We start from the raw sequence: 23,880 nt of genomic DNA, 5'->3' as shown, positions 1-23,880 counted from the left end.
CACCACACCCAGCTGATTTTTGTATTTTGGGTAGAGGTGGGGTTTTGCCATGTTGCCCAGGCTGGTCTTGAACTCCTGAGCTCAAGCGATCTGCCTGCCTTGCCCTCCCAAAGTGCTGGGATTACAGGTGTGAGCCAATGTGCCTGGTCAATAATTTCCTAGTCACCTTTGTATTATGGATTTCTGGCTTACTTTTATTGTGGTGAGAGAACATACTCTGAATAATTTGAATCCTTTGAAATGTGTTGATACTCACTTTAGGACCTAGTGTATGGTCAACTTTGGTAAATGTTACATTTGCATTTGAAAATAATGCATATTCTGTTGTTGGGCAGACTGTGTGTGTGTGTGTTGTGTGTGTATAACAAAATTAACAAACCTCCCTCTCTGTCTCTCATTCCATATACAGTCATGTGCTATTAGGTGATTTTGTCATTGTGTGAAAATTATAGAGTATACTTACACAAACCTAGATGGTATAGCCTACTATATATCTAGGCTACAGGATATAAACTATTGCTCCTAGGCTACAAATCTGTACAGCATTTTACTGTACTGAATACTGTAGGCAATTGTAACACAGTGGTGAGTATCTGTACATCTAAACATAGAAAAGGTACAGAAAAAAAAAACAAAAACAGTTTAGGCCAGGCGCAGAGGCTTACGCCTGTAATCCCAGCACTCCGGGAGGCCGAGGTAGGCAGATCACCTGAGGTCGGCAGTTTGAGACCAGCCTGACCAACATGGAGAAACCCCATCTCTACTAAAAATACAAAATTAGCTGGGCATGGTGGCACATGCCTATAATCCCAGCTACTCAGGAGGCTGAGGCAGGAGAATCGCTTAAACCCAGGAGGCGGAGGTTGCGGTGAGCCTAGATTGCACCATTGCACTCCAGCCTGGGCGACAAGAGCAAAACTCCATCTCAAAAAAAAAAAAGTTTAAAAGATAAAAAATGATACAACATCCATGGCACTTATCATGGATGGAGTCTGAAGGATTGGAAGTTGCTCTGGGTGATTCAGTGAGTGAGTGGTGGGCAAATGTGAAGGTCAAGGACATTACTGTACACTACTGTAGGCTTTATAAACACTATACATTGAGGCTACACTAAATTTATTTTATTTTATTTTATTTATTGAGATGGAGTTTGCCCAGGCTGGAGTGCAATGGCGCGATCTCGGCTAACTGCAACTTCCGGCTCCTAGGTTCAAGCATTTCTCCAGCCTCAGCCTCCCAGGTAGCTGGGATTATAGGCGTGTGCCACCACGTCCGGCTAATCTTGTATTTTTAGTAGAGACGGGGTTTAATCATATTGATCAGGCTGGTCTTGAACTCCTGACCTCAGGTGATTCGCCCACCTCAGCCTTCCAAAGTGTTGGGCTTACAGGCGTGAGCCACCATGCCTGGCCTCACTAAATTTATTTTTAAAAAGTAATTGTGCTGTGATGTTATGATGGCTATGCTGTCACTAGACAACAGGAATTTTTCAGCTAGTTCTGTGATAACCTCATGGGATCACCATCATATATGTGGTTCATTGTTGACCAAAATGTTGTCATGTGGCACATGGCTGTCTCTATATATACTTATAATATATATAAAACGAGGGAGAAAGAGAGAGAGAAGATGGTTAATTTTGTTATTTAAATCTTTTATCTTTTTTTTTTTTTTTTGAGATGGAGTCTCGCTCTGTCGCCCAGACTGGAGTGCAGTGGCACAATCTTGGCTCACTGCAAGCTCCGCCTCCCGGGTTCACGCCATTCTCCTGCCTCAGCCTCCAGAGCAGCTGGGACTACAGGCACCCACGACCACGCCTGGCTAATTTTTGGTATATTTGGTAGAGATGGGGTTTCACCGTGTTAGCCAAGATGGTCTCGATCTCCTGACCTCGTGATCTCCCCACCTCGGCCTCCCAAAGTGCTGGGATTACAGGCGTGAGCCACCGCGCCCGACCTTATCTTCTTAATAATTTTTTGTTTCCTTGTTCTGTCATCTACTAGAAAGCATCTGTTGAAACTTTCTATGATGGTTGTGGATTTGTCTATTTCTCCTTTTAGTTCCATTAATTTTTGCTTTATGTCTGTTATGGGTGCATGTAGCTTTAAAATGTGTTGTATTTCCCTGGTGGATTGATTCTTTTATCATCATAAAATATTATTCTTTATTTCTAGTCATGTTTTGTCTGATATTATAAATAGTACAGCAGTATCAGCTTTCTTGTGGTTAGTACTTGCAGGATATATCTTTCTCCATTCTTTTACTTTCAACCTTATATTTAAGGTGTGTCTTCTGTAAGCTGTATGTAGTTGGGTTTTATCTTTATTCAGTCTAATAATTTTGATTGTTTGGTATATTTAATCCATTCACTTAAAATTAGTTTTATTTTTTATTTTTTATTTTTTGAGACAGATTCTCTTTCTGTCACCCATGTTGGGTGACACAGTGGTGCGAACACAGCTCACTGCAGCTTCGACCTCCTATGCTCAAGCAATCCTCTCACCTCAGCCTTCTGAGTAGCTGAGACCACAGGCACATGTCACCATGCCTGGTTACACTTTTTTTTTTTTTTTTGTAGAGACATGGTCTCACCGTTTTGCCCAGGCTGTTCTTGAACCGCTAGGCTTAAGTGATCCTCCCGCTTCAGCCTCCCAAAGTGCTGAGATTACAGGCATGAGCCTCCGCATCTGGCCTTTTGTTTTTCATTTTTTAGAAACGGTCTTACTCTGTTGCCCATGCTGGAGTGCAATGGTGCCATCACTGGTCACTGTAACCTCGAACTCCTAGGATCAAGTGATCCTCTTGCCTCAGTCTCCCAAGTAGCTGGGACTACAGGTGTGCACCACCACCCCTGGCTAATTTTTTAGTTGTTGTTGTTGCTGTTGTTGTGTGTGTATATGTGTGTGTGTGTGTGTGTGTGTGTGTGTGTGTGTGTGTGTGTGTAGAAACAGGGTCTCACTATGTTGCCCAGGCTGGTCTTGAACTCCTGACTTCAAGTGATCCTCCCACCTCAACCTCCCAAAGCCCTGGGTTTATAGGTGTGAGCCACCACACCTGGCCCTCATTAACTTTTAAAACAGCTTTATTGAGATACAATTCATATGCCACTCAACTCACCCATTTAAAGTGTATAATTCAATGGCTTTTAGTATAGTCACCGAGTTGTGCAAGCATCACCACAATCAATTTTAGAACATTTTCATCACCAGTCCATTTACTTTTAATTAGCAATATATTTGGGGTTTTTAACTCCCACGTATTTTTCTTTTTTCTTTTCTTTTTCTTTTTTTTTTTTTTTTGAGACGGAGTCTTGCTCTGTCGCCCAGGCTGGAGTGCAGTGGCGTGATCTCGGCTCACTGCAACCTCCGCCTCCCGAGCTCACACCATTCTCCAGCCTCAGCCTCCCGAGTAGCTGGGACTACAGGCAGCCGCCACCAAGCCTGGTTAATTTTTTTGTATTTTTAGTAGAGACGGGGTTTCACCATGTTAGCCAGGATGGTCTCGATCCCCTGACCTCGTGATCCACCTGCCTCGGCCTCCCAAAGTGCTGGGATTACAGGCGTGAGCCACCTCGCCCAGCCAACTCCCACATATTTTTCTATTTCATCATACTGTTTTATGTTTCCTTCACTTTTCTTTTTCATTTTCTTTTAGATTAATCTTTTATTGTTGTTATTCAAGTTTTCTCTTCTATTAGCTTGGTTGGTTGTACATTTTTTTTTGACTCTTTAGTGGTTACCTTAGAGATTACACATGCATCTTTGACTTATTAGGGCCTAATACAAATTATTTTTTCCCACTTTCCCAATAATGTCATATTTTCCCACTTTCCCAATAATGTTATGATCCAAAAGCTCTTTAACTTCATTTACACCCTCATTTTCCATTATTGTGTTCACTGTTAAAAAAGAAAGAAGTTGACACATACACACAGATTTCAGAGGTAGGACTAGGTTCAGATATGGCTGGATCAAGGAGCTTAAATCCAGTATCAATCTCTCTCCAGCTATCATCTCTGCTTTCTTCTGTTCTGGATTCATTTCAGATAAGCCATCTCACTGTTACATTCAGATGGCCCTTGGAATCTCAAGGCTTACATCCTGCTGTTTAGCAACCTCAATGAAAAAAGAATGCTTACATCACGATACTTTTGATTAGTTTTAGGGCTGGTACTTGCTGGTTCTTATGGCTTCATCTTTGGTCATATACCCCTCACTTAACCAGTCATCATGGTATTTTATTGGCCAGGTCAGTATTGTATGCCCAACCCTGAAATGAGGGATTGGGATGAACCTGGTCCAAACTCCATGGTGTTGTCATGCATTTTAATTCTATGAAAGTTTACTATTATTGCTTTCTACAATCGAATTGATTTCTTTTTACCCACATACTTATCTGTCCATTGCTCCTCATTCTTTCCTGCATTTTTTATTGTCTACCTGGGATTAGTTCCCTTTTGCTTGAAGAACTCCATTCAGTTCAGGCCAGCTAACTATAAATTCATTCAGATTTTGTTTGCCTGAAATGTCTTTATGGTACTTTTATTTTTTAAGAGTATTTTCTCTGGTTATGGACTTGTGATTTTGCAGTCATTTTTTCACATTATAACAATGCCATTACTTTGTGTTTCCTCTACCATTGTTTCTGTTGAGAAATCATGTTTTAAAACTAATGTTTTGGCCAGGCACGGTGGGTCACGCCTATAATCCCAGCACTTTGGGAGGCTGAGGTGGGCGAATCACCTGAGGTCAGGAGTTCGAGACCAGCCTGGCCAACATGGTGAAACCCCGACTCTACTAGAAATACAAAAATTAGCTGGGCGTGGTGGCGGGCACCTGTAATCCCAGCTACTCAGGAGGCTGAGGTGGGAGAATTGCGTGAACCTGGGAGGCAGAGGTTGCAGTGAGCCGAGATTGCACCATTGCACTCTAGCCTGGGCAACAAGAGTGAAACTCCATCTCAAAAACAATAAAATAAATAAATAAATAAAAATAAAAAGTTTTATTCGCAAAACACGTGATTAAAATGGCATGGTGCTTACGCTTTTTTATGTACCACCACTTTAGAACTGACACTTTTCACTCCAAATGTGTTATTAGTTACAAATGCACTCAACATTTAATATTCATATTTTTTAAAAAAAGTCTTATATAGTACATTGCTTTGGCATTCTGTGGCAATACGCTTCCATTTATAGAAATTTGAATTTACAAATCCACTTTTTCAAGTTCTTCAAAGTGAAACTCTTTAAGTATATATCTCTATATGCACTATTGTATGTGTGTGTGTTTGTGCGTGTGTGTGTGCATTACTGAGGCTTTTTAGAGACATCTTCTTTTGACCTCGGTCTTAACTTACCCAAAAGCAACACTATCTAGCATTTTGTTCTCAACTTTCTACACCATAACCATTCCAATCACCCAGGATTAAAACTTTGAAATTATTTTGGAATTCTTCTTTTTCTCCATCTATTTATTTTGATTTTGATTTTGATTTTTTTGAGACAGGGCCTTGCTCTGTCACCCAGGTTGAAGTACAGTGGCGCAATCTCGGCTCACTGCAACCTCCATTTCCCGAGCTCAAGTAATTCTCCCACCTCAGCCTCCCGAGTGACTGGGAATACAGGCATGCACCACCACACTTGGCTAATTTTTAGAAAATATAGTGAGACCGCCAGTTAGAATGGTGATCATTAAAAAGTCAGGAAACAACAGATGCTGGAGAGGGTGTGGATAAATAGGAATGCTTTTACACTGTTGGTGGGAGTGTAAATTAGTTCAACCATTGTGGAAGACAGAGTGGCGATTCCTCAAGGATCTAGAACAAGAAATACCATTTGACCCAGCAACCCCATTACTGGGTATATACCCAAAGGATTATAAATCATTCTACTATAAAGACACATGCACACATATGTTTATTGTGGCACTGTTCACAATAGCAAAGATTTGGAACGAACCCAAATGCCCATCAGTGATAGACTGGATACAGAAAATGTGGCACATATACACTATGGAATACTATGCAGCCATAAAAAGGATGAGTTCATGTCCTTTGCAGGGACATGGATGAGGCTGGAAACCATCATTCTCAGCAAACTAACACAAGAACAGAAAACCAAACACCACATGTTCTCACTCATAAGTGGGAGTTGAAAAATGAGAACACATGGACACAGGGAGGGGAAGATCACACACCGGGGCCTGTTGGGAGGTAGGGGAGTAGGGGAGGGATAGCACTGGGAGAGATACCTAATGTAGATGACGGGCTGATTGGTGCAGCAAACTACCATGGTCCGTGTATACCTATGCAACAAACCTGCACGTTCTGCACATGTACCCCAGAACTTAAAGTATAATAATAATAAAAAAAAAATATAGTGAGACAAAGTCTCACTATATTGCCAAGTCTGGTGTCAAACTCCTGGGCTCAAACAATTCTCCCACCTCAGCCTCCCAAAGGGCTGGGATTATAGGGGTGAGTCATCATGCCCAGCCCCTCTATCTCTCTATATTGTATCAAAGAATAAAGGGAACAGGCAACAGAATTGGATCAGGAGAGATGCTTATGTTTCAACTATTTATATTGAAGTGTATAGAATAAGACTGCATAGTAAAGCAAACTAGATATAAAATGTGAATGTAAATCCATATTTCTAATAGTCTTCTTGATAATTAGACTTTTGCGCCAGGCACAGTGGCTCACGCCTGTAATCCCAGGACTTTGGGAGGCTGAGGTAGGAGGATTGCTTGAGGCCAGACCAGCCTGGCCAACATGGCGAAGCCTCGTCTCTACTAAAAATTAAAAAAATTAACCGGGCGTGGTGGCGCCTGCCTGTAATCCTAACTACTTGAGAGGCTGAGGCAGGAGAATTACTTGAACCTGGGAGGTGTGGGTTGCAGTGAGCCTATATCATGCCACTGTACTCCAGCCTGGGGAACAGAGCAAGACTCTTGTCTCAAAAAAAAAAACCAAAAAAACCTCAAAACTTTTAGCTGACTTTTTCATATCTAAGTACCATGTTTCAGTCTTCACCATGAAATAGAGATGAAGAAGCGCTTATACCGGGAGAATGAGAAACATTTGCTTTGCCATTTTCTCGTTTGTTTGTGCTTACATTATTGGCATTCATTTCAATTCATGGGCTCTTTGTTTTGAGATGGAGTCTCACCTCTGTTGCCCAGGCTGGAGTGCAGTGGTGCGATCTCAGCTCACTGCAACTTCTTCCTCCCGGGTTCAAGTGATTCTCCTGCCCCAGCCTCCAGAGTAGCTGGGACTACAGGCCCACACCATCATGCCTGGCTTATTTTTGTATTTTTAGTAGAGAAAGGGTTTCGCCATGTTGGCCAGGCTGGTCTCGAACTCCTGACCTTAAGTGATCAGCCCAACTTGGCCTCCCAAAGTGCTGGGATTACAGGCATGAGCCACTGCACCCACCCTCCATGGGTTCTTTTTAAAGGTCTGTTCAAATCATTTTTACATTATATTAGGATTGATTTAGCTAAAATTAGATAATATGCATGAATACATTTAACCCTTGTATTTGTCTGTTCACAGTTCTTGAGTCTGGGACTCCTAGATCAACGTATGGGCAGGTTCAGTGTCTGTTAAAGAACTGATCTGCATTTCCAAGGTGGTGCCTTGTTGTTGCATCCTCTGGAGGTGAAGAACTCTGTGTCCTCTCATGGTGGAAGGTGGAAGGGCAGAAGAATGCTCCCTTCAAAGTCAAGCCCTTTCATAAGGGTGCTAATCCCATTCATAAGGTCAGAGCCTCATTACTTAATCACTTCCTGAAGGCCACACCTCTTACTATTGTTGCATTGAGAATTAAGTTTCAACATGAATTTTGGAGGGGAAGTCATCATTCAAACCATAGCAATCCTCCACAGGTAAATTGTAAAAACCAAGGTGTGTGGTAGAGTACTACTGGCAAGCCGTTTGCTTTGTGGAACTCTCCCTCTTATTCAAGAATCCTCTAGGCCTTGTGTGTGATCATCTGATATGTGGATTCGGGGAAGTTTCTGATGTCAATATGCACATTAAACATTAGTAAAGCTGACTTTTATAATTTTATCTGAATTAGAAGAATTGTAGGTAGAAGTTCTAATATTTTCTTACAGCACAAACGGAACATTTTGTATCTCCTCTGGGTGTATTACACATTTTGAGGATCATTACTATCCACTCTGCTGTAATGATGACTCATAAATAGGGGAGTGGAATCTCACCACGGACGGTCAGACAAAATGACAGTCTGCTTTCCGCTCACTTTTTCCTATCCCAACTCTAAAGTCCTTGGTGCAGAGAAGAGGGCGGAGAGAGCAAGAGAGAAGGAAACTCCCTACTCTGGTCTAGACTCCTGTTGGAAACTCTTTCCTGCCCTACGACAAGAGTGCTTTCAATGGAATCAAAGAGTGAGGCTTAGAAATCGGCATGATTGAATCTTAATTACTAAACTGAAACAATGCTACTTACTAAAGGAGACTGAAAACTTGTGGGAAAGGACTGAGATGCCATTGAGACAAGTGCAAAGTGGAGAAGAAAGGAAAGTTCAAAATACAGTGGAATGGTAACTACATTAAAAGACAAAATCACAGGGAAATATCATAGTTTGGGACTCCGGAAGCATTCATATGCAAGTACAAAGATCAGAGTGAAGAAACCATGGAGTAAACAGAGTCAAGCTAATGGAAGGAGGCATGGAAGTGGTGCCACTGTGGGGTATAACACAGATCTTTCATGTGGACTGTGTGAACAGACTTGCCAAGGGCCATGGCCAGCCTGGCATAGGCAAGCGGTGAGGGTCATCTAACAATCTAAGCACAAACGTCAAGGTCAGGTACCTATTGGATTGGATCTTGGCTCTGCCACTCTAAGCATGTCGCTTAACTTCTTTAAGCCTCAGTTTCCCCAGTTGTAGAGTGGAAATGATAATAGTTCTTGTTTTATAGGGCTGCTGTTCAGGGTAAATAAAGGTAAATTGGCACATAGTGACTGCTCTAATAAATGGTAGTTAGAGTCATCATGATGACCATCATACTCTTCATCATCAGATGGTGGAAATTGCTTCTCTTTCTGGTAAACTGTTTACTTACTCTGCTGAAAATTTTACATCTTAAAAGAAGATATTGGGAGGTGGTGCATGTGTGGGGGCAGGGGATATATGGCAAATCTCTCTACCTTCCCCTCAATTTTCCTGTGAATCTAAAACTGCTCTTAAAAAATAGTCTGGCTGGGCGGAGTGGCTCATGCCTGTAATCCCAGCACTTTGGGAGGCCGAGGTGGGTGGATCACCTAAGGTCAGGAGTTCAAGACCAGCCTGGCCAATATGGTGAAATCCTGTCTGTATTAAAACTACAAAAAAAATATCAGCCGGGCGTGGTGGCTCATGCCTGTAATCCCAGCTACTCGGGAGGCTGAGGCAGGAGAATTGCTTGAACCCTGGAGGCGGAGGTTGCAGTGAGCTGAGACTGCACCATTGCACTCCAGCCTGGGCAACAGGAACCAAACTCCGTCTCAAAAAAAAAAAAGTCCTTAAAAGAGAACAAAAAAGAAGATATTGGCTGCCTTCATAGACCTTTTATATCATAGTGGCTACTGTGCTAAAAGCATTTCTTACATAATTGCCACGCTAACACTAACAGGTGGATACTGTCTACATTTTACAGATGACAAGCATCACCGAGGTTTAGAGAAGATAACCAACTTGCTCAAGGTCACACAGCTCATTAGAGGCAGAACCATGCTGTTTCTGTCATACTGCAATGCCTCCCACTGAGTATGCGCCTCACTCTGAAGAACCTGTTGATAATATGGAAGTGTTGATAGCATTGAAAGAAAGCGACTGTGTTGACAGTAAGTTGGAGCTGTAATGAGAAGAACTAAAGGCATAATCATAAATGTATCCCTGATTTTAAGTGAGTCGATTTTAAAATGCTCAAAGGTGGAATGGAGAAGTCAGTTTTAAAACTTATTTTGCTTTTTTGAAGGTAATTTGTTCTTTTTCTTTTGGCCGCTTTTAAGATTTTGTCTTTGCTCTTCAACAGTTTTATGATGACCTGCCTATATGTATCTTTTTGTATGTGTGTATTTATTCTCTATGTGGTTCACAGAATTTCTTGGACATCTTTACTCAGTTTAGAAAAATGTTCATCATTTTCTCTTCAAAATTACTTCTGCCCCATTTGTTCTTTTTCCTCTCCTTTTGGGCCTTAAATTACATGTATATTAGACATTTACAATGTGTCCCACATGTTTGTTCTTTTCTAAATATTTTATTCTTTTTTCTCTCTGTGCTTTGCTTTGACTTGGGCGCTATGCATTTTACTGTCCTGCAGGTCACCAATTCTGTCTTCTCCCAGGTGTATGCTGTTGTTAAATGCCTATGTTTAGTTCTTAATTTCAAATACTGGTTTTCAGTTCTAAAATTTTATTTTATTTTATTATTATTATTTTTTTGAGACAGAGTTTCACTCTTGTTGCCCAGGCTGGAGTGCAATGGCACGATCTTGGCTCACTGCAACCTCTGCCTCCTGGGTTCAAGCGATTCTCCTGCCTCAGCCTCCAGAGTAGCTGGGATTACAGGCATGCACCACCATGCCTGACTAATTTTTTTCGTATTTTTAGTAGAGACGGGGTTTCTCCATGTTGGTCAGACTGGTCTTGACCTCCTGACCTCAGGTGATCTGCCCACCTTGGCCTCCCAAAGTGCTGGGACTACAGGCGTGAGCCACCATGCCTGGCTATTTGATTTTTTTTTTTATAGATTCCAATTCTGTGGTGAAATTCTCTATCTTACTATCTATTTTATCAATTTTCTCTGTTTTCTTCAACACATCAATCATCTTTATTTTAAAGTTTTTGTTAACTCAAATTTCTGGATTCCCTATGGATCCATTTCTATAGTTTTGTTTCTTGTGGCATACCTAGTAATTTTTAATTAAATGCTGGACGTTGTATCTAAACATTGTAGAGACTCTGACTCTTGATTGTGTTCTTTTTCTTCAGAAAGTGTTCATCCTTTTCTTAGGGCTTTTCTCTGCTAGCCAGATAGAATGAGTGATCAATCATCTTATCCCAGTCTGATTGAAGAATTGTGGAGAAAATAAATGTCTTGCAAGAGTGGAAGAAGGCAAAGGAGCCTGGAGGAATATATTAGGTTGGTGCAAAAGTAACTGCGGTTTTTGCCATTTAAAAGTAATGACAAAAACTGCAATAACTTTTTTCACCAATCTAATATAAAGTCATTGGAAGTAGACAACATTGTGATGAATCCTTGCTCTGGTGCTCAATCAGCTTATCCTAGTCAAGGGCTTAGCTAGTTAAGGTTGGTTGCAGTTTGGTAATGCTTGGGTTGGTTTGCTTCTCACTTGTTCCCAGAGCAGACCCCTCCAGGGCCTGCAATACTTACCAGGGCTCTCCCCTTGGAGAGTCCTTAATGCTGCTCTTTGCCTCCTCAGCAACAGGAGACTAGAAAACCTTGCTTTGATTTTCAGAGATTTTTCTCTTACGTTTTTAGCCTCCTACCCCATATAGCATCTTCTTCGCTGGTCTTGACACTTCCATTCTTCATACCCCCACCCAATTCATTCTCCACTCTGCTTTCAGATTGACTAGAAAATAAGACATTCATCTCATGCTACTTCCCTGCTTCAAATCAGTCAAACACTTCCTATAACTTTCAGGATAAAGTCCAATCACCTTAGCATAGTTTATGTATAGTTTACGAGGTTTTGCATGATTGTGATCTACATTACTTTTTCCATCTCCAACAAATGTACTCCTCTGCTTTCATCCTATATTTCAGCCACACCACATTATTCATATTCCCCGAAGTCATCCGACTCTCTTTTACTTCTTGGCCTTTGAACATTTTGGCCCTTCTAGTGTGAATCGCTTTCCCTGACCTCTCCTCCAAGCCTGATAATAATCCTTTAAAATTTACTTCACATGTCATTTCCTGGAAGATTTCCATGGTCCTGCCTTACCTCCCTTCACTTATCCTACCATGCACCTTTAATAGGGTTAAGATTAGGTTTCCCTCCTCTAAGCTTTCACAGAACTCAGTGGTTTACCCTTATCATAGCACTTTTTCCATTGTAATACAAGTGTCTTCTCAACTGTTTTTCTCACTAGATATAAACTCCATGAGGACAGGAACGGTGTTCATCATGCTAAACACCATACTCTCAGTGCCTAACCCATATGGTACTCGGTTAACATTTGCCGACTGAAAGAAAAATGACTGAATGAAAACAAAAAGGGAAGGACATATAAGCAAAAACAAATACATAAAGGGTGGCATAACTAATTTTGAATAGTTATAAGGAGCTCTAAAAGATCTGAAACTTGCAATAAATGCTGTAAACTTAAAAAGACTCTTAGGAAATTTATATTCAGAGCAGCAGGAGGTGGAATATTAGGAAAGATATACACCTAGTGCTTTGAGCTGATGATGCGGTTTGATAGATGACATAGAGAAGGACCTAACTCTTCAACTCTTATTGTGTTCCTTTCTTCTCTGATTGAAGAATTGTGGAGAAAAGAAATACCTTACAGGAGTAGAAGTAGGCAAAAGAACTTCGAGGAATATATAAAGTCATTGGAAGTAGACAACAATGTGATTAATCCTGGTTCTGACTCTTACTACTATGTGACTTTGGTTAAGTCACATAAATAATTCTCTGAGACTCAGTTTTTCCCACGTGTAAAATGAGGATATACCTAACATGCAAGATAATGATTTGAATGTTGAATGCTAGGTGCTTGATACTTAATATACTACAGAGTATTTTCACCCAAAGACATGTTTGATGTTGACACAAGTAAGATTCTAGCAAGCATTATTTAAAATGTTTTTGAGTACTTGGATAGAGAAGGGACCAATTTGAATTTTATATATATATAATTTCATTTCTTTCTTTGGCAGGGTAATTTAGGCAGATTTGACTGGATTACCAAACTGCTTGATCATATAATATAGGTACAGTGCTCTGGACTTCAGCAAGGCATTTAACAAGGGCTGTTTGACAAGTGAACAAATATGGATTGACTGGCTTTTAAAAAATGTTAAAATACACGAAACATGAAATTTTCCATTTTAACACATACAATTCAGTGGCATTAAGTACAGCCACAGTTTTGTGAAACCATCACCAGTCTTCATTTCCAGAACTTTTTCATCAATCCAAACAGAAAATCTGTACCCATTAAACAATAACATATTATTTCCTCCTTCCCCTGGCTCCCGGTAACCTCTATTCTACATTCTGTCTCTATGAATTTGACTAACCTAGGTATGTCATATAAGTGGAATCATACAATATGTGTCTTTTTGTGATTGGCTTATTTCATGTGGCATGTTTTCAAGGTTCATTCATATTATAGCATGTATCAGAATTTCATACATTTTCTAAGACCGAATTTTTTGTATGCATATATCACATTTTGCTTATCCATTCATCTGTTGATGGATACTTGGGTGGCTTCTACTTTTCAGCTATTGTGAATAATGCTGCTATGAATGGGCTGACTGTTTAACCAATCTTGTGAATTGGCAACTGGCTGAATGATTGTGCTCAAAGGGTGCTGATGAAAGTGAAAGTGAAATGACAGCACCCTTGAAGGAAGTTTCCAGTGGTTTGCCACAGGGGTTTTCCTGTAGACTTTTTCTGCCCATCGATTTTCTCAAGAAGATATAGAAAGTATGATTAGCTAATTTGTTTTGCAGTCAACACAAACATGGAGGAATGATAACTATATTAATTAGCAAGATTCAAACTCAAAGAGATTAATGAGTTAGAGAGACTGACTGAATATCAAGAAACAAGAATTTCACAGGGGAAAAATACAAGTTCATATACTTGAGTTCAAAAAACCAACGGCATGAGTATAGTTTGAGAATGCTGCCCCTTTAAAAGAGTAAGCTGAATGTGTGCCAATAGTGTTTAAGTGTCCCTTCAAACATTAAACTGATGTTAGGTTATGTTAGTGGAAATGTAATATTGAAAATGGAGGTGCTGGTCATACTTTACTCTGTTCCACACTTGAGGTGTTGGTGTTCATTTTCGAGTTACACCTTTAAAAACAGAGAATAGTGTAATATGAGCTTTATTGTCATTACACTGCCATACGTCAAATTCCAGTTTCATTATCTTTTTTTTTTTTTTTTGAGACGGAATCTTGCTCTGTCCCCCAGGCTAGAATGCAGTGGCGTGATCTTGGCTCACTGCAACCTCCACCTCCCGGGTTCAAGCAATTCTCCTGCCTCAGCCTCCCGAGTAGCTGGGATTATAGGTGCCTGCCACCGTGCCTGGCTAATTTTTGTATTTTTAGTAGAGACAGGGTTTCACCATCTTGGCCAGGCTGGTCTCAAACTCCTGACCTCGTGATCCACCTGCCTCAGACTCTCAAAGTGCTGAGATTACAGGTGTGAGCCACCATGCCTGGCCCAGTTTCATTATTTCTAAATCTATGACTTTAGGCATGTGACTTAACCTCTTGATGTCTCAGTTTCCTCTTGTAAAATAAAGATAATATGATATGGTTGCTGTGAAGATTAAACGAAGTAACACATAGTAAGTACTTCATAAATATTAGTTTTTGAAATTAGGTAGACAAGCTGAAATATATTCAAAGAAGAGTAACCACTTATTTATTCATTCTGCAAATATTTATTAAGCACCACCACTGTTGTAGGAGGAACACGTGAAGAAACTAAGGGTGTTCAGCCTAGTGATGCCATGTTGTGGAGGATATGAAAGCTGTCTTCAAATATTTGAGGAAGAGGCATTAATCTCTTTCTGGATGAGCTCATAAAATAGAACTAGAATTAGTTGGTGGAAGCCACAAGATTTGAATCAATGTAAGAAAACTGGAATTGGCTTTATTAACTGTTGTTGCAGGTGTCTAAGCAGAGGCTAGACAAATAGTTTGTGATGGTGTTATAAAGGATATTTTAGCATCAGATGGGTGATTTGAGTAGATAATCTTTAAGGTTCCTTAATTATTCCAGACCTGAAAAGTCTATAATGATATGAAAATGCTTTCCCTCTTTCCTACCCTAGAGACTGTATAAGGTCTATTCACCTTCTACCTTCCAATTTCTTCACCAAACCTCATTTGGACCGAAACGAATGCAGGTTGACCTAGGAAACTTTAGTTTCTTTTTCAGCTATTTAGTTTACAAGTGACTCTTTTGTAATCATATCAGAGACCCCAGCCTCTACTCTAATTCCTTTGTATTGTTACAGAGAAAAATAGTGGGCTGGATTTCCTGGATACAGAAGGCTGAGGAAAGTCTGATGAATAATACAACAAAATTTTGAAATGTTCCTAAGTGCTTCTTAAAGCAAATATCATTTCAGGGAGAAAAGTAAACTCAAAATTTTAATCTTAGATTCAGGAGTGACATCTGAGAACAAAATGTAAAGTTTGGTTGAATTTTTAATGGAGTTCACAATGAATAATAAAGCTTTGTACTTTCATAGACTTTTATTGACTAGTGCTTAGGAATTCACAGACTGTAACTGCTATAATGAGAAAGCTTGAGTCAGGGAAGTTTGACTCAGGAAATGTCCTAAACATCCTCATTTTTTTGATCATTTTAAATAAAATGTGAAACAGAATGAACCAGAAAAGAAAGTTTCATAGAAAAATGTATCATACTTTATTTTTTATTACTTCCTTAAAAAGTAAGGCTACCTGCTATTGTTTAAATATGGCTTGTTCCCACCAAAATTCATATTAAGGCTTGGTCCCAGTGTGGCAATGTTGGCAAGTGGGACCTTTAAGAGGTGGGGTCTAACGGGAGGTATTTAGCTCATGGGGACTCCACCCTTATGGGTGAATTGGTGCCCTTCTAGTGAATGAGTTCTCATTCTCACGGGACAGAATCAGTTCTTGTGGGACTGGGTTAGTTTTTGTGAGAGTAGATTGTTATAAAGCAGGTCAGCTTCTTTTGTTCCCTCTCCCTTTTGCATGCCCTCTTCTCCTTCAGCTTCTCTGACATGTTATAATACAGAACAAGGGTCTCATAGAAGCCACCAGATACAGCCTCCCAATCTTGGACTTCCTAGCCTGCAGAACCACGAGCTAAATAAACCTTTTTTCTTTATAAATTACCCAGGCTCAGATATTCTGTTATAGCAATGGAAAATAGACCAAGACAATGCTCTAGATAACAAAGGCACTATGCAAACTACTATGTAAATGAATAAATTGTGACTTGACTACATCCTTTAAATGGGGCAGCTAGGCTACAGTCATATACTGTATACTAACATTTTGGTCAATGATGGACCACATATACAATGGTGGTCCCATAAGATTATAACGAAGCTAAAAATTTCCTATCACTTAGTGATGTTGTAGTTGTCATAACTTCATAGCTCATTACATTATTTACGTGTTTGTGGCGATGCTAGTGTAAATAAACCTACTGCGCTGCCAGTTGTATAAAAGCCCAGCACGTAACAATTATGTACGGTACATAATACTTGATCATGATAATAAATGACTATTTACTGGTTTATATATTTACTATACTTTTATGGCTAATCAATTAATCTATGTTCTTTTATTGGAGCAAGATTCCTGGTCGGTATACAGTGATACAGTTGCTAAGCAGAGACATGTGCAGAAATTATATACTATCCATCTAGACAGGTTTTTGTTACACTTTGTGTATTGATGGAATAGTTCCATTTATCAAGTTTTATTCATCAAAAGCTTTGAATTTGACCAGACTGTCCATTAATTCACCTCTGAAAAAGTAGCACTTAATTTCAGCAATTATATTATATAGCAACAAAAAGCTTATACATTAGGGTGCTTCTCTGCACAATGGCATTGAGCAGATAGAACTGAGTTCATCATCCCATCCAGATTCACACAGTCACATTTGAGAGAGCCTTATACCAGAGTTCTGGGGCAAAGTTAATCCTAACCAACATGGACTTCCTACTCTGAGAACCTACCTTTGTAGCCACATTTTATAGTGCCAATGAAGACATGCCAGCAAGTTTCTCATGTACGACTGGCATTAGAGCACCAGGTCAATTTGATGGTGGTGGCAGGCACTATTGTTTTATATCCAGGTAAAAGGCCAATTAGAAAAACTGCCACTGGGGATAAAAATCAAAGACACAACATATCAGAACTGAGTTTTGAGCAACCTGGTATTCCAAAATATGTGAATATTTTCAGAAACCGATGTTAAATTTTTCCCATGTTTCCTAGCTATGGAGATATTTAATACATTTATTCAAATCCCACTACTCAATCCACATAGTGCTTGAGTGCATATCAAAAATATGAAGTTATTTTGGCACGGTAATTTAGGCAGATTGGCCATCCTGCAAAGTGCATATCAAAAAATATGAAGTTAGGGTGATATAGATGAGTATAGATGACAACGATGTTATGCAAGTCAAACTTGGAAGGTCATAGTAAGCATATCTATTCTGAGATAACTTATTGTTATTTTAGAGTGTATTCATTCTACTTATAGAAAAAGTTGACTGTAAAACAGCCTCAGGCAAGTCCTTCTGGAGATATTCCAGAAAAAGGCATTGTTATCCTAGGAGATGACAGCTTCTTGCACGTTATTGCCCCTGAAGACCTCCCAGTGAGACAAAATATGGAGGCAGAAGACTGTGATATTAATACTGACTCTGTATCGGCCTAGGCTGATATGTGTGTTTGTGTCTTAGTTTTTAACGAACAGTTTAAAAAGTGAAAAAAAAATTTTTAAATGTAAAAAAGCTTATAGAGCAAGAATATAAAGAAAGAAAATATTTTGTACACTTGTACAATGAGCTTGTGTTTTAAGCTGTGTTAATACAAAAGAGTTCAAAAGTTAAAAAATTTAAAGTTTATAAAGTAAGCTTTATAAACATTCACAGTAAGCTAAGGTTAATTTATTATAAAAGCAAGAACATTTAAAAAATAACTGTAGGGTAGTCTAAGTGTATAGTGTTTATAAAGTCTACAGTAGTGTACAGCAATGTTCTAGGCCTTCACATTCACTCATCACTTACTGACTTACTCAGAACAACTTCTAGTCCTATAAGCTTCATTTATGGTAAGTGCTCTATATAGATGCACCATTTTTTATTTTTTATACCATATATAAATATATTTTGAGACAGGGTCTCATTCTGTTGCCCAGGTTGGAGTGCAGTGGCATGATCTTGGCTCACTGCAATCTCGAACTCCTGGGCTCAAGCTATCCTCCCACCTCAGCCTCCTGAGTAGCTGGGACTACAGGTGCATGACACCATGCCTGGCTAATTTCTGTATTTTTTTTGTAGAGAGAGGTTTTCATCATGTTGCCCAGGCTGGTCTTGAACTCCTGAACTCTAATGATCCGCCCACCTCAGCCTTCCAAAGTGCTGCGATTACAAGTGTGCACCACCTGCCCCCAGCCATATTCTTACTGTTTAGAAAAGTTTTTCTATGTTTAGATATGCTTAGATATATACATACTTACTATTGTGTTACAATTTTCTATAGTATTCAGTACAGTAACATGCTGTACAGGTTTGTAGCCTAGGAGCAATAGGCTATACCATACAGCCTAGATGTGTAGTGGGCTATACTATTTAGGCTTGTGTAAGTATGCTATGATGTTCTCACAATGACAAAATTGCCTAATGACATATTTTTCAGAATGTATCCCATTGTTAAGTAATGCATGATTGTATAGGCACAAAATATATAAATAACTAGGTTATTTAAATGAATCTATGACATAGATTAATCTTACACACATGAAAAAGAGGTTGAGTGGTAATGAACTTGCTTAGCTTTTGTTTGGTATTTATCTCTTCATTTTTGAAGGACAGTTTTTCTTAATCCTTCCAAAAAATCGAAGAGGAAGGAGCAGTTTCGAACTCAATTTATAAGGCCAGACTTACCCTGATATCAAAGCCAGAAAAAGATACTGCAAGAATGGAAAATTACATGCCAATATCTCAGATGAACATAAATGCAAAAATCTTCAACAAAATGCTAGCAAATTGGGAGGCCAAGGTGGGCAGATTGCTTGAGCTCAGAAATTCGAGACCAGCCTGGGTAACACTGTGAAACCTTGTCTTTGCAAAAAATACAAAAAATTAGCCTGGCATGGTGGCATGCACCTGTAGTTCCAGCTACTTGGGGGCTGAGGTGGGAGGATTGCTTGAGTCAGGAGGTCGAAGCTGCAGTGAGGGGAGATCTCATTGCTGCACTCCAGCCTAGGTGACAAAGTGACACTCTGTCTCAAAAAACAAACAAACAAACAAACAAAACACAAAAAAACCCTAGCTAATTGAATTAAACAGCACATTAAAGGATTATACACCATGGCCAGGTGAGATTTACCCCTGGAAAGCAAGGCTAGATCAACATATGAAAATCAATAAATAAATGTGATGTCACATTAACAAAATGAAAGACAAAAACCATATGATCATCTCAATAGATGCAGAAAAAGCGTTTGACAAAATTCAACATCCTTTCATGATAAAAATTCTCAACAAATTAGATATAGAAAGAATGTACCTGAACACAATAAAGGTCACATATGATAAACCCACCAGTAACACTACATTCAATGTTAAAAAACTGGAAGCTTTTCCTCTAAAATCAGGAGCAAGACAAGGATGTCTCCTTTTACTACTCTATTCTCTCTCTCTCTCTCTTTTTTTTTTTTAAGATGGAGTTTCACTCTTGCTGTCCAGGCTGGATTGCAATGGCGCAATCGCAGCTCACTGCAACCTCCGCCTCCCAGGTTCAAGCGATTCTCTGGCCTCAGCCTCCCGAGTAGCTGGGATTACAGGCATGCATCACCACACCCAGCTAACTTTTTTGTATTTTAGTAGAGACAGGGTTTCTCCATATTGGTCAGGCTGGTCTCGAACTCCTGACCTCAGGTGATCCGCCCGCCTCGGCCTCCCAAAGTGCTGGGATTACAGGCATGAACCACCACGCCCGGCTTACTACTCTATTCTCTATAGTACTGGAAGTCCTAGCAAGAGCAATTAGGCCAGAAAAAAACACATCTGAATTGGAAAGAAAGAGATTAAATTGTTTCTGCTTATAGACAACAGAGTGATATATACAGAAAACCATAAAGACTCCACCAAAAAAACATTTGAACTAATAAACAAATTCAGTAAAGTTGCAGCATACAAAATCAGCATACAAAAATCAGTATGATTTTGTATGATTTTGACTAATGAGGAACTATCCAAAAAAGAAATCAAGAAAACAATCCCATTTACAATAGCTACCAAAAAATAAAATACTTAGGAATAAATTTAATTATAGAGAAGAAAGACCTGTATTCTGAATACTATGAAACATTGATGAAAATGTTGAAGAAGACCCAAAAAACAATATGAAAAGGTGTTTGTGGATTGGAAGAATTAATATTGTTAAAATGTTCATTCTAGCCAACATGATCTATAGATTCAATGCAATCCCTATCAAAATTCCAATGATATTTTTCACAGAAATAGAAAAACAATCCTAAAATTCATATGAAACCACAAAAAACCCAGAGTAGCCAAAGCAATCTTGAGCAAAAAGACTAAAACTGGTGACATCACATTACCTGACTTCAGAATACGCTACAAAGTGATAGTAATCAAAACAGCATGGTACTGACATAAAACAGACACATTGACCAGTGGAACAGAATAGAGAGTCCAAAAATAAATCCACACATTTACAGTCAATTGATTTTTTTTTTTTTTTTGAGACAGAGTCTCGCTGTCGCCCAGGCGGGAGTGCAGTGGTGCGATCTCGGCTTACTGCAGGCTCCGCCCCCTGGGGTTCACGCCATTCTCCTGCCTCAGCCTCCCGAGTAGCTGGGACTACAGGCGCCCGCCATCTCGCCCGGCTAATTTTTTGTATTTTTAGTAGAGATGGGGTTTCACTGTGTTAGCCAGGATGGTCTCGATTTCCTGACCTCGTGATCTGCCCGCCTCGGCCTCCCAAAGTGCTAGGATTACAGGCGTGAGCCACCGCACCCGGCCTTGATTTTTTTTTATTACATTTTAAGTTCTAGGGTACATGTGCACAACGTGCAGGTTTGTTACATATGTATACATGTGCCATGTTGGTGTGCTGCACCCATTAACGCATCATTTACATTAGGTATGTCTCCTAATACTATCCCTCCCCCTTCTCCCCACCCCATGACAGGCCCCAGTGTGTGATGTTCCCCTTCCTGTGTCCATGTGTTCTCATTGTTCAATTCGCACCTATAAGTGAGAACATGCGGAGTTTGGTTTTGTGTCCTCGTGATAGTTTGCTCAGAATGACGGTTTCCAGCTTCATCCATGTCCCTACAAAGGACATGAACTCATCATTTTTTATGGCTACATAGTATTCCATGGTGTATGTATGCCACATTTCCTTAATCCAGTCTATCATTGATGGACATTTGGGTTGGTTCCAAGTCTTTGCTATTGTGAATAGTGCCACAATAAACATGTGTGCATGTGTCTTTATAGCAGCGTGATTTATAATCCTTTGAGTATATACCCAGTAATGGGATGGCTGGGTCAAATGGTATTTCTAGTTCTAGATCCTTGAGGAATCGCCACACTGTCTTCCACAATGGTTGAACTAGTTTACAGTCCCACCAACAGTGTAAAAGTGTTCCTATTTCTCTTCCGCGGGACAGGTGAGGGCGCTGGGCCCCTGGGCAGCACGGGCTAGATGTGTGTCAGCTAATTAGCTGGTCGCACTGGAGTGGTGAGGTCGCCACCGGATAGTGTCCCTGCCCCATTACTAGCGATCTGTGACCTTGGGCCAGTGACTTTACTGAGTCTTGGTTTCCTCATCCATAAAATGTGGCTAATGCCTGCCTTAGGGAACCGTTGTGAGGATTAAGTGAGACATGAGGTCTCTTTGGAAGCAATAATGATGACTATAACAAGAACTTATCTTGCTTTGCAAGATTCTTCCACCGTCAGAGTTTCTGATTTATTTTCTGGGGTTCCATGTATGCCAGGGAGAAAGAGAGAGTGCAAAAGAGAGAGGATGTCTCTCTCAGACTGGCACCTGGCGGTGAAGCTGGCTGACCAGCCACTTGCTCCAAAGTCTATTCTTCAGTTGCCAGAGACAGAACTGGGAGAATACTCGCTAGGGGGCTATAGTATTTCATTTCTGAAGCAGCTTATTGCTGGCAAACTGCAGGAGTCTGTTCCAGACCTTGAGCTGATTGATCTCATCTACTGTGGTCAGAAGCTAAAAGATGACCAGACACTTGACTACTATGGCATTCAACCTAGGTCCACCGTCCATGTTCTGCGAAAGTCCTGGCCCGAACCTGATCAGAAACCAGAACCTGTGGACAAAGTGGCTGCCATGAGAGAGTTCCGGGTGTTGCACACTGCGCTGCACAGCAGCTCCTCTTACAGGGAGGTGGTCTTTAAGATGCCCAGCAATAAGGAATCTCTGGATCAGCTCATTGTGGCCACCCCAGGCCTCAGCAGTGACCCTATTGCTTTTGGGGTTCTCCAGGACAAGGACCTCTTCTCTGTCTTCGCTGATCCCAATATGCTTGATACATTGGTGCCTGCTCACCCAGCCCTCGTCAATGCCATTGTCCTGGTTCTGCACTCCGTAGCAGGCAGTGCCCCGATGCCTGGGACTGACTTCTCTTCCCGGAGCATGCCCTCCAGCTCATACTGGGATATGCCAGGTGGCTTCCTGTTTGAAGGGCTCTCAGATGATGAGGACGACTTTCACCCAAACACCAGGTCCACACCCTCTAGCAGTATCCCCAGCCCCCGCCCAGCCTTCCTGGGGTACAGTGGAGCTGCTGGGCCCTGGCCCATCACCCAGAGTGAGCTGGCCACCGCCTTGGCCCTGGCCAGCACTCCGGAGAGCAGCTCTCACACACCGACTCCTGGTACCCAGGGCCATTCCTCAGGGACCTCACCAATGTCCTCTGGTGTCAAGTCAGGGATGCCCATCACCAGTGATCTCTTCAGCCAAGCCCTACAGCATGCCCTTCAGGCCTCTGGGCAGTCCAGCCTTCAGAGCCAGTGGCAGCCCCAGCTGCAGCAGCTATGTGACATGGGCATCCAGGACGATGAGCTGAGCCTGTGGGCCCTGCAGGCCACTGGTGGGGACATCCAAGTGGCCCTGGAGCTCATCTTTGCTGGAGAAGCCCCATGAACTCCCTGCTTCTCCTGAACCCCCAGCAAGTTGCAGAGGCTGCTGCCTTTGGGAGGCACTCATGAAGGTGCCTCCATCTCTCCCTTCCCCAATATACCTGATGGTCAACTCTCAAAAAAAAAAAGTGTTCCTATTTCTCCACATCCTCTCCAGCATCTGTTGTTTCCTTACTTTTTCATGATCACCATTCTAACTGGCGTGAGATGGTATCACATTGTGGTTTTGATTTGCATTTCTCTGATGGCCAGTGATGATGAGCATTTTCTCATGTGTCTGTTAGCCGCATAAATGTCTTCTTTTGAAAAGTGTCTGTTCATATCCTTTGCCCACTTTTTGATGGGATTGTTTGATTTTTTTCTTGTAAATTTGTTTAAGTTCTTTGTAGATTCTGGATATTAGCCTTTTGTCAGATGGGTAGATAGCAAAAATTTTCACCCATTCTATAGGTTACCTGTTCACTCTGATGGTAGTTTCTTTTGCTGTGCAGAAGCTCTTTAGTTTAATTAGATCCCATTTGTCAATTTTGGCTTTTGTTGCCATTGCTTTTGGTGTTTTAGTCATGAAGTCCTTGCCCATGCCTATGGCCTGAATTGTATTGCCTAGGTTTCCTTCTAGTGTTTTTATGGTTTTAGGTCTAACATTTAAGTCTTTAATCCATCTTGAATTAATTTTTGTATAAGGTGTAAGGAAGGGATCCAGTTTCAG

The 23,880-nt window shown here is 40.6% G+C and overlaps 2 protein-coding genes across 4 annotated transcripts in view; one reads left to right on the top strand and one right to left on the bottom strand.

Moving 5' to 3' along the window:
• Nucleotides 1–23,880, bottom strand: part of PHF6 (PHD finger protein 6) — a 321,601-nt gene that overhangs the window by 84,770 nt on the left and 212,951 nt on the right. The window lies entirely within an intron of this gene.
• Nucleotides 21,913–23,291, top strand: LOC116812052 (ubiquitin-like protein 7). The gene has a single exon (XM_032757639.2). It carries the CDS (start codon nt 21,913–21,915, stop codon nt 23,173–23,175), a length of 1,263 nt encoding a protein of 420 aa, XP_032613530.2. The 3' UTR covers nt 23,176–23,291.

The sequence above is a fragment of the Hylobates moloch genome, unplaced genomic scaffold, assembly GCF_009828535.3.
Source record: "Hylobates moloch isolate HMO894 unplaced genomic scaffold, HMol_V3 SCAFFOLD_7, whole genome shotgun sequence".
Lineage (NCBI taxonomy): Eukaryota > Metazoa > Chordata > Mammalia > Primates > Hylobatidae > Hylobates > Hylobates moloch.
This window is presented reverse-complemented; position numbering and strand designations above follow the sequence as displayed.

Excerpts from the sequence above, each read along its gene's own strand:
- LOC116812052 (XM_032757639.2), top strand. The coding sequence starts at position 21,913 with ATGATGACTATAACAAGAACTTATCTTGCTTTGCAAGATTCTTCCACC.